The 13,301-nt window shown below is 42.3% G+C and overlaps 1 protein-coding gene across 4 annotated transcripts in view; it reads left to right on the forward strand.

The window, feature by feature from the left end:
• Positions 1 to 13,301, forward strand: part of LOC134534853 (uncharacterized) — a 288,966-nt gene that overhangs the window by 109,314 nt on the left and 166,351 nt on the right. For all 4 annotated transcript variants that reach the window (XM_063373487.1, XM_063373486.1, XM_063373489.1 and 1 more), the window contains exon 2: positions 2,718 to 2,957. In XM_063373487.1, coding sequence (XP_063229557.1) covers positions 2,718 to 2,957 — 240 coding nt within the window. The remainder of the gene's footprint in view (positions 1 to 2,717; positions 2,958 to 13,301) is intronic.

A 13,301-nucleotide genomic window follows, 5' to 3' on the forward strand; every position in this document is an offset into this window, starting at 1 on the left:
AAAGAACGACCACCAAAAAAAAATTAAGCTGCGAACGTTTACTTTCGAAAAGTCGACTTTTCAAGTTGTTAAGGTTGCCTCTTAAATCCCCGCACGGATCTCGGATTCCCAACGAAAATAAGATCGTTGGTTATAGCATTGAGTTGCCACTCTGTCTATTGTCTATTGTCGCCGGGTAGGGGGGGGGGGGGGAAGTGGGTTCGCGCGAGGCGCCACGTGGCGTCGCCGCCAGCTGGAGTCCGTAAACAGCGACGACGTCGTTGTGTACTCGGCGTCGCACGTGAGACACACGTGCCATCATGCACTGCGTCGCTTGAGCGTCCTCGGAGGCTATATCACAAGGCTTCTAAATGTTTCGTGTTTTTGCAAACGATTTCCAAATACATTCATAACACAGAATGTCCCAGTTATAAAATTTAATAGTATCAAATAATTGTATGCTTTTTAGTGTGTTGGCTCTAGATCAAAATTAAAGAGTTTCTCAAACAGTTTAAGATAAGCGCATGCGTGATGTACTGCTTTGTTGTTTTCTCGCTTACAGCGCCACCTTTGTTGAAAGAATCCCCAATTAGTAGAGGGTGAACTTGTAGTAAACTTTATTTGGCAACAGGGTGGAGCTCCTTTCCATTGGAATCTCTTTGTACGAGAGTGGTTGAACGTTGAAGTCCCAGACCGTTGGATTGGTCGTAACGGTCTAGACGACATAGCTGTATTTTTCGCTGGCCTCTACGTTCATCTGACATAACGCCATGCGAATTTCTCATTTGTAGCTTTATAAAAGATCGTGTCTGCGTTCCGCCGTTACCTAATGATTTGCCAGATTTGAGACACAGAATTTAAGAGGCTATTTGCTTCCATTACTCCGGACTTGTTAACCAAAAGTGTGGGAAGAATTGGACTTCAGGTTGGATGTGTGCCGTATAGCTAAAGGTGCGCATATTGAGCATTTCTAAGCAAAACTACGTTAGATTTACCTTTTATTTGATGTATAATTTGTTGTAAATGGTCTAGATTTTACTGTTATAATGTACCATTGAAACTGGGACATTAATTTATGGACATCCTGCATAACTATTAAAGGTTTATAAAAAAAATCTTATGTAATGGTCTTTATCAAATAGAAAGTCAATATTAAGGGCCCCGCCTACCTGGGCACACATACGGTGTGCAGAGCTTCAGGAAAAACAACGCGATTTCAAAACTACTCAAGATATCCGAGTGGGGCCTATTTACGAATAGCATTTAAGAGTTCGCTGAGGGCCGAAAAGTACTTTTAATTTCTGATTAAGTTTTTAAACTGTATTTTTAGACGCGTTAAAATGGCTAAAACGCGTGTTTTCAGAGTAATTTTTAGGCATAAAACAACAAATACAGATTTTTGAAAGCACTTAAGGGACTTGCATAACACCTTTATATTCATTTCTCCGCTATATAATGTTACGATCACCGCTCAAATTTCACAGTTATCATGGACGACGAGACTTGCGCTTAGAGGCTATAGCGCGCTAGAAGCACCAGCGAGCGTCGCGCTTATCATCCCGCCTCACTAACACACATACACCCCTACGAGGCGGGCCCCTTAGTGTTTCCTGGCATGTACTGAAGGCATGAAATCATGTATACAGTTTTGGATTAACCGTTCGTATGTAGTCTTTATCTTTAAAGACTTTAATTTAATATTTGATTCATTAATAAATAAAATAAAAAATGTTTCCCGGGGCCCTTTAATAACACTTGCTATGGTGAGAGAGAGTCCGTCAGTATTCACCATAAATGTGTATCATCTAACTTTGGTAACGATCGAATTCACGTGTTCTCATGTTGCAAATACACTTATAATACGAAACTTGTACCCGAAATTTACCATATATTTCTTTAAAAAAATATATCATGCCGAGCGTGAAAAATATAAGAGATTTGAGTTTGCATTTCTTGACGCGAATCAGCACAAGTTGTTTCCGCACCCGCCGTTAGAATTCGTTGCCGTCGACTATCGTATAATTCGATTTGCGCACAGGAATTTTGAGCTATAGAATGAAACACCTCCGGTAAAAGCGAGTAAAACTTATAAAAAAAATTGGGTGCCTGTAAAGTCGGTTTACGGACGATAGTTAACGTGACGTCATGACAAAACGGTGATGAAATGATTGCATACTTTTATGAATAAAATTGAATCATTTTAATTTTAATAATAAAAGAATAAATACTTGAAATTAAACTAGTAATCATATTTTTAAAATGCAAGAATAATTAACCTTTATTGCCGAAATTGTTGTTGTAATAAGCAATGAAAACCACATTAACTTTTCACTTCACTTTATAACCAGTCGACGAAACAGTTCACGTGTAGATGTAAGTTGTGTGCTGCCGCTGTCTTTCTTCTCCTCGGACGCATAGGCCAATCGAGTGGAAGGGAGATAGATGCGGCGCAAGCGTACAATGAGCGTAACGGGACTCAGCGTGACGGGACAATGTGCGTAACGGGACACTTTTTCGTGCGTGCAGCCGGCGTTCATCGATTTATTAGACGTTGTCACGTCAACAAAAAATACTTCCGGCTTTGTGAACTTTGGTTAGCGCCTTTCGCCACAGATGGCAGCACCGTGGTTATGCATCACCGCTCCCTTCACGAAATGACTCCTCACCAGATGCCGTTGTACCTGGAGATGAAGGGTGGTGGAGATGGCGCGTGAGACGGGGGGGTTTGTCTGTCGCAGGAGACGATGGCGGAGCGTGCTCCTGCTGCGAGGAGGACGTCGACATGGAGGGCGACGCGGCCTCGCCCGGCGGCTCGTACGCGCGCGCTGCCAACGGCGGCGGCGCGAACCACAACCACAACAACCACCACCACAACCACCGGCTGCCGCGCGGCTTCAAGGGCCGGCCGCCGGGTCACCGGGGCGGCTACCACGACGGCCAGCCGCTCGTCACCACTGAGAAGAAGACCTTCAACGAGGGTGAGTTCCTCCCCCCCTCCCCCCCCCCCTTCACCGCCAATGACGTGGCCGGCCCGTGATTCTTAAAGGAGGGTGTTTCAACAACCACACTCGCAGAGACGACTCCAGGTGCGAGCAGCAACCCAGGGCCCCGTGACGGTGCTTTTCATTTTTTTTTTTTTTTTTAAGTTCGGCTAGTGTTCTGTTAAAAATATATGGACATTATTGGGAAGAGTAAAGTAATTTTTTTTTTATCATCTTGTAACTTAACGTACTGGTCCAATACCTACTTCTGTTCATGATTTCGTATTAGAAAAATTAAAAAAATGCGTGTTTTGACTCCACGTGCGACAGAAATGAAACGTTTTGTTTATGTTATTAGGTACAGGAAACATAATTCTCTTTGGTGGAGGTCGCAGATACACACACACGCGCACACACACACACAAGAATGTGAGCTCTAAATTATGCTATTGCGCATGTGTGCAAGTGTGCTGCGTCATTTCTACCTCTCCCCTTGCCTGTTACTCCTCCACCGCTTCCCCCACCACGTACCTAACTAATCCGCTCGTGCGATCGGAATTTTCGTAACGCTCGAAAATTGTAGCCGCCTAAGCAAGAAGTTTCACTTTAAAAAAAAAAAAAAATTAAAAGATTGTATTGCCACGTGTAGTGAGTGACGTGATTCTACCGGAAATTTGATCATAAGCATTTGTAAACTCGCCTGTGGGTAATTTGTCAGGAAAAAAAAATTTATCAAAATATCCTAAATATAAATTTTCAAGAATTTCGTCGAAGTTTTTAAAAGATACAGGTTGGGTTAATAATGTTGCATGAGAGCTGAAAATTTTCAAATTTTTTCGGAGGAAGGCCTCCGTGAAAGTAAATAGCCCAGGGCCCCGCAGTGCCAACTGTTCACAAGCTGCGCAGCCGTGTGATGAGAAAATGTCGCCCGCAAGTAAATTATTCGGTGATCACGGAACGGTGACAGCGACCTACCTACAAGAATACTTTCAACGTCGTCTGTGGATTCACGGGCTGGCCGCGACACTGGAGTGTGTGAATCGTTATTTGCAGATTGCCGCTTCATTTACGGACCTCCCTGTGAAGTTCGCGCCTCGAGAGAACGAAGGGTTCTTCGTGGTTGCAATGAAATGATTGTAAAAGACATTCAACGAGGGAGACTTCCCCCTCACAACACTTTTTTTTTTCCTTCGAGGAGTACACGAACTCTGAAGTACATTACACACATTGAAATGGTCGTAAACTGTCTTTTTTGTATTAAAAATTACCTTTTCGCTCCGAAATTTAAAAAAAAGAACTATTTGTTTGAAGTTTTTTATCGATAATTTTCAGAGTCAAATTTTAAGATTAAAGCTACAAACTAAAAATCACAAATTTTTCATTACCCAGGAAATAATTGTATAAGGAACTGAAATTTTCAGTACTCAAAACCAACTAACGTATTAGTTCATTTACGAAGATCTATGGAATTTTTGTAAACTAATTTTCTTCGCCAATTTGGGGTGGGATTTTTTTTTTAAATTTTTATTTTACAGAATATGCAAATCCGGTGAAGGGGTGTTATGAACAGCTTTTATACTGTACACAAAAGTTGGCCAATATTCATACAGTGAGAGCCAATTCCAGGAATTTAAGAAATTTTGCTGGCCAATTTGTATTTTGCATGCTCTGTTTTATTTTCGCAGGAACTTTTTTTTTCCTGTTAGATTTAAACTTATTTGGCAGCTTAGCAGTGATTACCCGTAAGAGTGACAAGTAAAAAAAAACCTGAAAAAAAAATAAAAAAAAATTACTGTCCTCCGTATCCCCTGTGTCGATAGGCAACCCAAACCTCTAGCATGCAGAGATGTAAGTCTAGCAGAACTGTTTTCCTGACGGCAATCGTTTGAGAATTCCGAGTAAGTTGGACAAGGATAACCCCGGTAGTTGAGACGCTAGTATGCAAAAATATTTTGCTTCCTGGTGGGCCTTTTTTTTCAGTTAAATTGGGGCACCATTTTAATATCGGCTATAACTTTATTTAACTGCTAAAAAAAAAAGCTGTGAGCGGCACAAATTCGAGTACCGATTCGAGTACGATTAGCGGTAATTGCTATCTTCCATGGGTGATGGCATGGGCCAAGATTTGGGGAGGGGGGGGGGGGAGGAATACAGCTTTGCGCCCCTGGATGGTGGTCGAACTGTGTTATGCTGTGAATTTTTTTTTTTACTTAGGCTTTAGCGTAGTACAAACTGGTTTTATTGGCAAAAAAAATTAGCAACATAGCACCAATTATTGACCAATTTTGAGTTAAAAATTCAATGTGTGTGGTGTCTTAGTAAACTAGACCAAACTGAGCCCAGTCGAAGGTTTTTTTTCTTTCCGAAACTCTTGTGAGCTCTGCCTGCTGGTTTTATCGCAGGCCGATAGGAGTGCGTTATCTCAAAACACGCCCAGGAGGGGGGGGGGATGGTAGGAACTTTCTTATCGTCTGCAATTGTTTGCCGACATTCCTTCCCCTTGTAAGGCTACCTGGTGCGCGCGCACACCGTACACCGGCGCGGCGGTCTATGTCCCTAGCGGGAAGCCTTCTTTTCACAGACGAGAGAGCCAAACGCCCGATCGTGCATCTTCGGTTTTTTTTTTGTTCATTGTAAATAAATATGGCGGTGTCGATAAAAGGATACTAATGGTCAATTAGGTTAGGTTAGCTACATTATAAATACTTTAAAATATCGTGGACGGTTGATTTGGTTAGGATAGCTACATTGAAGATACGGGGAAAAAAAGCATGAACTTCGGGGAACTTCGGGTTTTGGCTCTCTCGTCTGTGAAAAGAAGGCTTCCCGTCCCTAGCTCCTGCGGGTAGCCTATATCCAACCATGGCCTTTATTTAAGGCCCTTGCACTTTGTTAAACGTTCGCTTCCAAACACCTTCCGACATGTTGTGTCAAATAAAGGTGGAGGGTTATTACGGTCACCGAAAACGTCACCCACGTAGCTATGTTTTTATTTGACAACTTGAGTTGCCATCAAATATTTTGCATATATGACGGGTTTTAAAATATATTGGATGTTGGATGCAACTGGCCAATCAAAACAGCGAAAACAGAAATGACCTCCGTTTCGGTCACAACGAATCTTTAAAATGTCGAAGCATACATGATTGATAAAAAATGTTATGAAAGTTAAATCACTATAAAATAGTTAATATGAATGTCGTTTGCGAAATAATTTTGTGTAAAAAGAAAATTATGTTTCTATTACTTCAAATAAAATCTGTAAGCATTTATTTTATCATGTAACGAATATTATTGTGAGTTAAAATATATTAGCTTGAAAAATTTTTTTTTAATGTACACCTAGCATAACAGGTTCAGATATTTCATCCAGTACTGTGGTGCACTATTTAATTTCAAAATAAGAGAAAAATTGAAAATTTTGATATAGCGCAGACAAAAAATTAACTTTGATAGTGTGACGTGATTTAAAACATATTTGAGGTTATCTGGAGAAAACATTGGATACAAATATTTGACAGTGTGGCAGGGCCTTTCGCAACGGAAATAACTCCAAGCCATCAAAATCACTCCGTTAATGTTCTTGCTAATATGCGTACACAACTATTTTGACGTGACAACGTCTAATAAATCGATGAACGCCGGCTGTACGCACGAATAAATGTCCCATAACGCACATTGTCCCGTTACTGTGTCCCGTTACGCTCATTGTACGCTTGCGCCGCATCTATCTCTCTTCCACTCGATTGGAACAACCATCGATTTGACTTTTTCGAGGCACATTAAACTTGAAACACTCCCCATTCGTTTCCTACTTTTCCTATCATCTTCCTATCCTTAACAGAATAACACAGATTGGAAGAAGTTAAATAGCAAACATGTATAAAAGTTATAGTAAAATAATCTCTTCGTTAAAGTAATAAACATATTTGAATTAATGAGTTCAAATAAAAGTAAATTTATCAATTAAATTGTTGATTTCATTTCACTCCTTCTTTGTATCCATACAAAATAGTGATAAATCAATAAAAACGATTCAATTTTATTCAAAAAGTATTATAATCATTTCATCATGTTTTGTTATGGCGTTGTCAGGTTAAACTATCGTCCGTAAACCGACATTATAGACAACCAATTTTTTTTTTTTAATTCATCAAGATCACCCTCGAGTCACAAGACGTGGGATCGTCTTTGCAACCGAGTTGCACCGAGGTCGCGATGACTCGACGAATGCGACGACAAACTTGGAATGAAGCAGCCCCTCTGAGCCTCTGGGGCCCCGCCACTTCCCCACCCTTCACTCCCCCCTCGTCCAGAAGGTCGAGCCACGGGAACGCGTGGGGTCTTCCGACAATGGCGGGTGGGAAGCGCAAATAGGTCGCCGTGTGTACGGAACTCTGCAAGACGTTGCCGAAGTGCGTCTGTTGTTGTTGGTGGTGGTTTGTTTCAACAGACGCGGTTTCCCGGCTGCGTGGGAATCCAGCAACCCCTTCTCCTTCCCCCCCCCCCCCCCCGTACACACACACGCCTTTCGACCACGAAGTTGTTTCACCCATTACCCGCACGAAGACACTGGCTAGACGCCATATTCTCGAATCCAGCATTTTGACGTGAATACGTCTTCAAAATTGTTTCCATAGTGGGAGGCAATTCAAAAAACCAATGATAAGAAAATCGGGGGATACAGTTTGATGTTGCAGCTACATATCTATCATCTCCATCCAAAATTTAATTACACCACTGGATAGCTAAAAGAGCATAGAATTCTTACGCTAAGTGAGGACTGTGACGCATCGCGCGCGGTGGAGGGGGGAAGCACCGCCATTTTGAGGTCATTTTCTACCTTTCGAGATTTCCATTTAGTATAACTTTTGACTCGGAGAAGCTAAGGAGTTTGTTTAAGTTACATTCGCCAGCTCTCGTCAAAATATATCGTTTTCATATATAAAACATTAGTATAAACTAGTTACAGTGAATAGATATGGTGTTAAAAAAAAATTATAACATACATAAAATAGCATATTTAATATTTTGTATGGAAAATATTATCTGTTACGTACACGTATTCATGTACAACACACGGCCGTGTCCATGACACAGCCAAAACCCATTTCTTTAGGTCGTGATAGTTTTTTTTAACGTTGACAGTTACAGGATATCTAGGGTCTATAACAGAAAACAGGAAAAATCTGAAGAAAAAAAGGCCAGGGAACTTAAATAAGTGGTTAGACAAACGCTATTCTGTTTAGTTAGAGAGACAGGAAAAAATCGCGGTTTCATCTCGTAAAACGCGAGAAATTTTAATAATCATATATTTGTGCTGCTTCTTCTATTGGTTCACTGTTAATATTGAGAGCTGTGGGCCAATTGGAGATCCTCAATCAAAGAAATATCGAATAACGAGTCACCCAGTCGAGATGCCTCACGAGTCGGCAGCCAATGAACAGGCGACGTTTGCCCGAGCATGCGGAGGATCACGGAGTCTTTTTATCTTGGAAGCTATTGAACCCGCGAATTTTTTCCAGACGTGATAACGTCAGCTGCCGTGCGCGACGGTCTTAACGCTCGAGATAAGGGCACTCACTGCACACACTACTGTCTCCGCGAATTATCAACTCGCCAACTTGTCAGTTTCATAATTATATGTAGTCTATGTTACTCTGCAGCCCCTTAAACTATCTAAATGCAAAAAAATTATGTCGATCCTTTGCTCCGTTGCTGAGCGAAATAAGGACAAACAGATATACACTTTGTGGTATCAATCTGGCAACACTGGGTACCATTTACTCTGTACTCAGAGAGACAGACAATAGGCGGGCCCCTGAATTATTGTAGGCAGTTGCTGGGATGGGTACTTACAATATAGGCCATGGCGAATTCATTCCCCAAATTTCCTGACGTGGTATAATTTATTGTGTAAGCCCATCTATAATGACCCGATAATCGATGAGACAGAACCAAGATTTAAAAAAAAAAATCAATTGATTATTTATCAAGATAATTACTGACAAAAAAACCAAAAAAAATCCAGAATGGTATGAAATAAAAGTTAATTTTTATTTATTATGAATAACAAAATCTGTTAATAAATTGTGTTTAATATATTACATACAATGTTTTTAAATTATAAAAAAACAGTCTTTAAGTGAATGTGATCAAACAAATGTAACACAAAAACATATCGTCTTCGGATTGCCACAATAAATTTAACATTTTTACGAGATTTCGTGAGACGGCCGGGGATTCAATCCCTCCTCCGGGGCTGACCGGTGCTCGAAGCTGTCCTCGATTGGTCGTAAATTCACGCGGACCAAAGTGCGCGCCTGCCAATCTGGGCGCATTATCAGAACAACCGCTCTTATCTTTACGAGCAGTCGTTTGTAACTCCCGGAGCATGTCCTTGATAAACTCTGACGACAAGTCTCCGGTGTTTTATCAGCGTGTGCGGTTGACGACGCTACACGTGACGTTTGCTCGTGGGATCCCCCCTCCCCCTTCTTCAATCCTCTCTCTCTCTTCCCATCAGGCCATCACTAGAGACCGGAAAAATACGCGATTTCATTTCGCGATAGGCTAAAATACAAATAGTTATACCCCAGTGCTGCCTCTGCCATTGGCTCACAACTCACCTGGATGACTCTGGCCCAATGAGAAACGCCCGACCAAAGCTTTATCGAATCACAGGCCGCTGCGTTGGGACGTCTAACAAGACAGCAGCCAATGAGTGGGTGGCATTTGAACGAGTGTACGTAGAACTATGGAGTTCATCCTGCAGGTCATTGATACCCGCGAATTTTTCCGGTCCCTACCCCATCACTTGTGGCACCCGGGTCGAAACCTGCGGAGCTGACGCAATGTCGTATCTTCGTTCAGGTAAGCTCTTTGAAGCGTCAAAGAAACCTGACGTCACAGGCCCCCCTCCCCCCTTCTCAATTCTGGCCTTTTTTTGTGTCTTTCGTCGTAACGTCTGAACGCGTGCCGGAAGCGTGACTTAGCTCGTTCCAGCCGGCTATCGCGTGACGCCGAAGACTTCTCTGGCACCCGTGACGCGGTGGTGGGACGAATTAACAGTATACAGTAGAGTCATTGGCTGTCGCAGGCCCCGCCTACCTGGGTTTTATAGTTTCGTGTCGTGTGTGAGGCAGGGTCTGTACATGGGTGGAGTGGGGCGGACACTTCTTAGGAGTCGGGTGATTAGGTAGGAGCAGCGACGGAACGAAATGGTTGGGGAAACCTGGAGTACCCGGAGAAAACCCTTCAAGGCCACGGCAACGTCCGCCACGTTCCCACTTGCGGAATATCCGGGGGTTTCCTTTGGTGGGAGGCGAGTGTTCTGACCAATCAACCACCGTGCCAACTTTCTGTGTCATGTAACTTGTCTCCAATTCGACAGCTCTCTATAAAGTACAGTATGTCCGTAAAATAATGTCCCAGTTTTAAATTTTAATAGAATCAACTGTAGAAGCTGTAGTGTGTTGGTTCAAGGTCACAATTAAACAGTTTTAGATGAGTGCATGCGCGAGTACTGCTTTTGTTTTATCTCGCTTGCAGCGTCACCTACGCAACAAAATTGCGACTCCTGAGCGTTAAAGCGTTTCGTGATATGCAATTTGCTAAGAGTGACTTTGTAATATCAGTTCAACGTGCGCTAATTTTAAAGTTTGATTGTGATCCCCCGTGTGGTGAAAACATCCGCCGATGGTATAAGCTATTAGGGACGACTGAACTCTTGTTCGCTGGCCTCCGCGTTCACCTGACAACACCGTGCGATTTTTTTTTTTTTCCTTTTGGGACTTTATAAAAGTGTCTGTTACTCCGCTACCTAACGATTTGCCAGAGTTGAGACACAGAATTGAAGAGGGCTATTGCTTCCATCACTCCGGACTTGTTAACCAAAGTGTGGGAAGAATCGGACTTTATATTGGATGTGTGCCGTATAACTAAAGGTGCACATATTTAACATTTGTTAGAAAAACAAGGTTAGTTTACCTTCAAATTTGTGTGAAATTTGTTGTAAAATAGTCTACATTAAACTGTTAATGTTATACCATTGGAACTGGGACATTATTTTTATGGGCATCCTGTAGTACCAACGTGCCACTTCTCTGTCCACGGTGCTTTTGAAAAACAAAAAATTGGTTGTCTGTAAAGTCGGTTTACGGACGATAGTTTAACTTGACAACGTCATAAGAAAACATCGATGAAATGATTGCATAGTTTTATTAATAAAATTGAATCATTTTTATTGAAAAATCACTTTTGTATGGATACTAAGGAGTGAAATGAAATGTACAATTTAATTGATAAATTTACTTTTATTTGCACTCATTAATTCAAATATGTTTATTACTTTAACGAACAGATTATTTTAACTATAACTTTCATACACGTTTACTATTTAACATCTTCCAATCTGTGTTATTCTGTTAAGGATAGGACGATGATAGGAAAAAGTAGGAAACGAATGGGAGTGTTTCAAGTTTAATGTGCCTTCGAAAAAGTCAAATCGATGGTTGTTCCAATCGAGTGGAAGAGAGATAGATGCGGCGCAAGCGTACAATGAGCGTAACGGGACACAGCGTAACGGGACAATGTGCGTTACGGGACCCTTTTTCGTGCGTGCAGCCGGCGTTCATCGATTTATTAGACGTTGTCACGTCAAAAAAAAAACCCGGCAGGTGATGCTCTGCAAGTGACGGCCGGGACACGCGCGACAGCTGGTTCCACTCGTGACAGCTGTCAGGATTCCTCGTGTCGCGAACTGCAGACAGGCTGTGTGGGCCTCCTGGGCCGCCAGGAACACGCCGCGATACCGATCGACAGGAAGTCGGCGCGTGTGTTGCGCCGCCCGCAAGGACGGGTCCCGGCCTTCCGCGGCCAATCACGACACGCTATCTGCGAAGAGGAAGAAAAAAAAACTTCCATCGAAAACGGCGGCATCCGGGGGTGTTGGGAACAAGCAGCCCCGCGATGACGGCTGTTGATTTACGGGCTCTCTGTTCCCCCTACCCCCCTCTTTTTTCCATCGCTACAGTCGGCCTGACGTGGAGTTGAATTCCCACCACCTCGTGGATGACCTTCCCTGAAGACAAAAAAAAATATCCTTTTGACTTAGGAAGCCTTACTGTGTTCGTCTGTGCCGTTGTCGATGTGTTTGTTATCCAGAATATCTGTTTCGTTTCATTCCCAGGGTTCGTCTGTTTTGTTTGCCGCCGCTGTGTTGTTCAAGATCGCTGTCTATATTTTTCTGTTCTTTTGACGACTGCCCCCTTGTGGTCAGCACACTTGCTTAAATGTGCTGTGTTGTGTAAAATAGATTTTCTTTTTTTCAAATTGTCCACTCTTTTCTAAGGGTTTTTTTTCTCCATAAACTCCCTTCTCCCCGCCTTTCAGGCACCATGGTATTACCCGTTTACAAAATATTAGGTGCCCTGCAAAAAAAGGAAAAAGACCCAGATCCCCGCAAAGTATAGGGCCGCTACCACGGCCTCAGTGCGTGCCTTGTTGAATGTTTTCGTGCCGAGAATCGTTGAAGTTTTGTCCCGGATGACCCGGGCTCCAATCTCGGCACGGCCAGGCGTGATTCCGGTTTACCGATGGCTGCGCGTAATCCCGACAGATGCTAGGATGGCGCCTGACGATGGACCATGACCCCCGATTATTTCCCCAGCATCCATGTGTGTTATCTTCTAAGATGACCTCGCTGTCCAAGAGACTTTAAACTCAAGAGGAAAAAAAGTGTAAGTTTCAACCTCAGATGCATTTCGTTTAGCTTCTGATTTTAACGTAAAGCCGTGTTCGTTTTAGTGCCATTTGTCAGGGCAGGGAAAGCCGGAAAATCGCTCCGGGCACCTTCGTCACGTTTTCCATTTTCTTTTGACTTTGTTTGTCTGGTGTCCTGTCAAAAATATGGTCATAAATGGAACAGGGAAAAAATTAAAATTTTTATTAACACGTAAACTAAATTTGCTTGTCAATGCAAACGTCAATTTATTCATGATTTCGTATCGAGAATTTTTTTAAAGTATTTATTGCCACGTATAATTACGTATTTCCGCCGGAATTTGATCGTAAGCTTTTATAAAACTGATCAGAGGATGATTTATCAGAAGAAAAAAAAATATTCAAAATTTATAAAGATAAATTAGCGAAACCATTGTCGACAGTTTTAAGTTCCAGGTTAGCTTGAAAATTTATTTATGTTGAAAGAATTTGATTGTTGAAATTTTCCGGGGGAGGGCATCCATAAAAAATGGATAGACCAGGCAGAGTCTGGGGCCGACTCTTCCATTTGTGAACATACACACGCCATTGTTCGCATGGGCCGATTGTGACGGTCCT

This window comes from Bacillus rossius, chromosome 8, assembly GCF_032445375.1.
Source record: "Bacillus rossius redtenbacheri isolate Brsri chromosome 8, Brsri_v3, whole genome shotgun sequence".
NCBI classification, from domain to species: Eukaryota; Metazoa; Arthropoda; class Insecta; order Phasmatodea; family Bacillidae; genus Bacillus; species Bacillus rossius.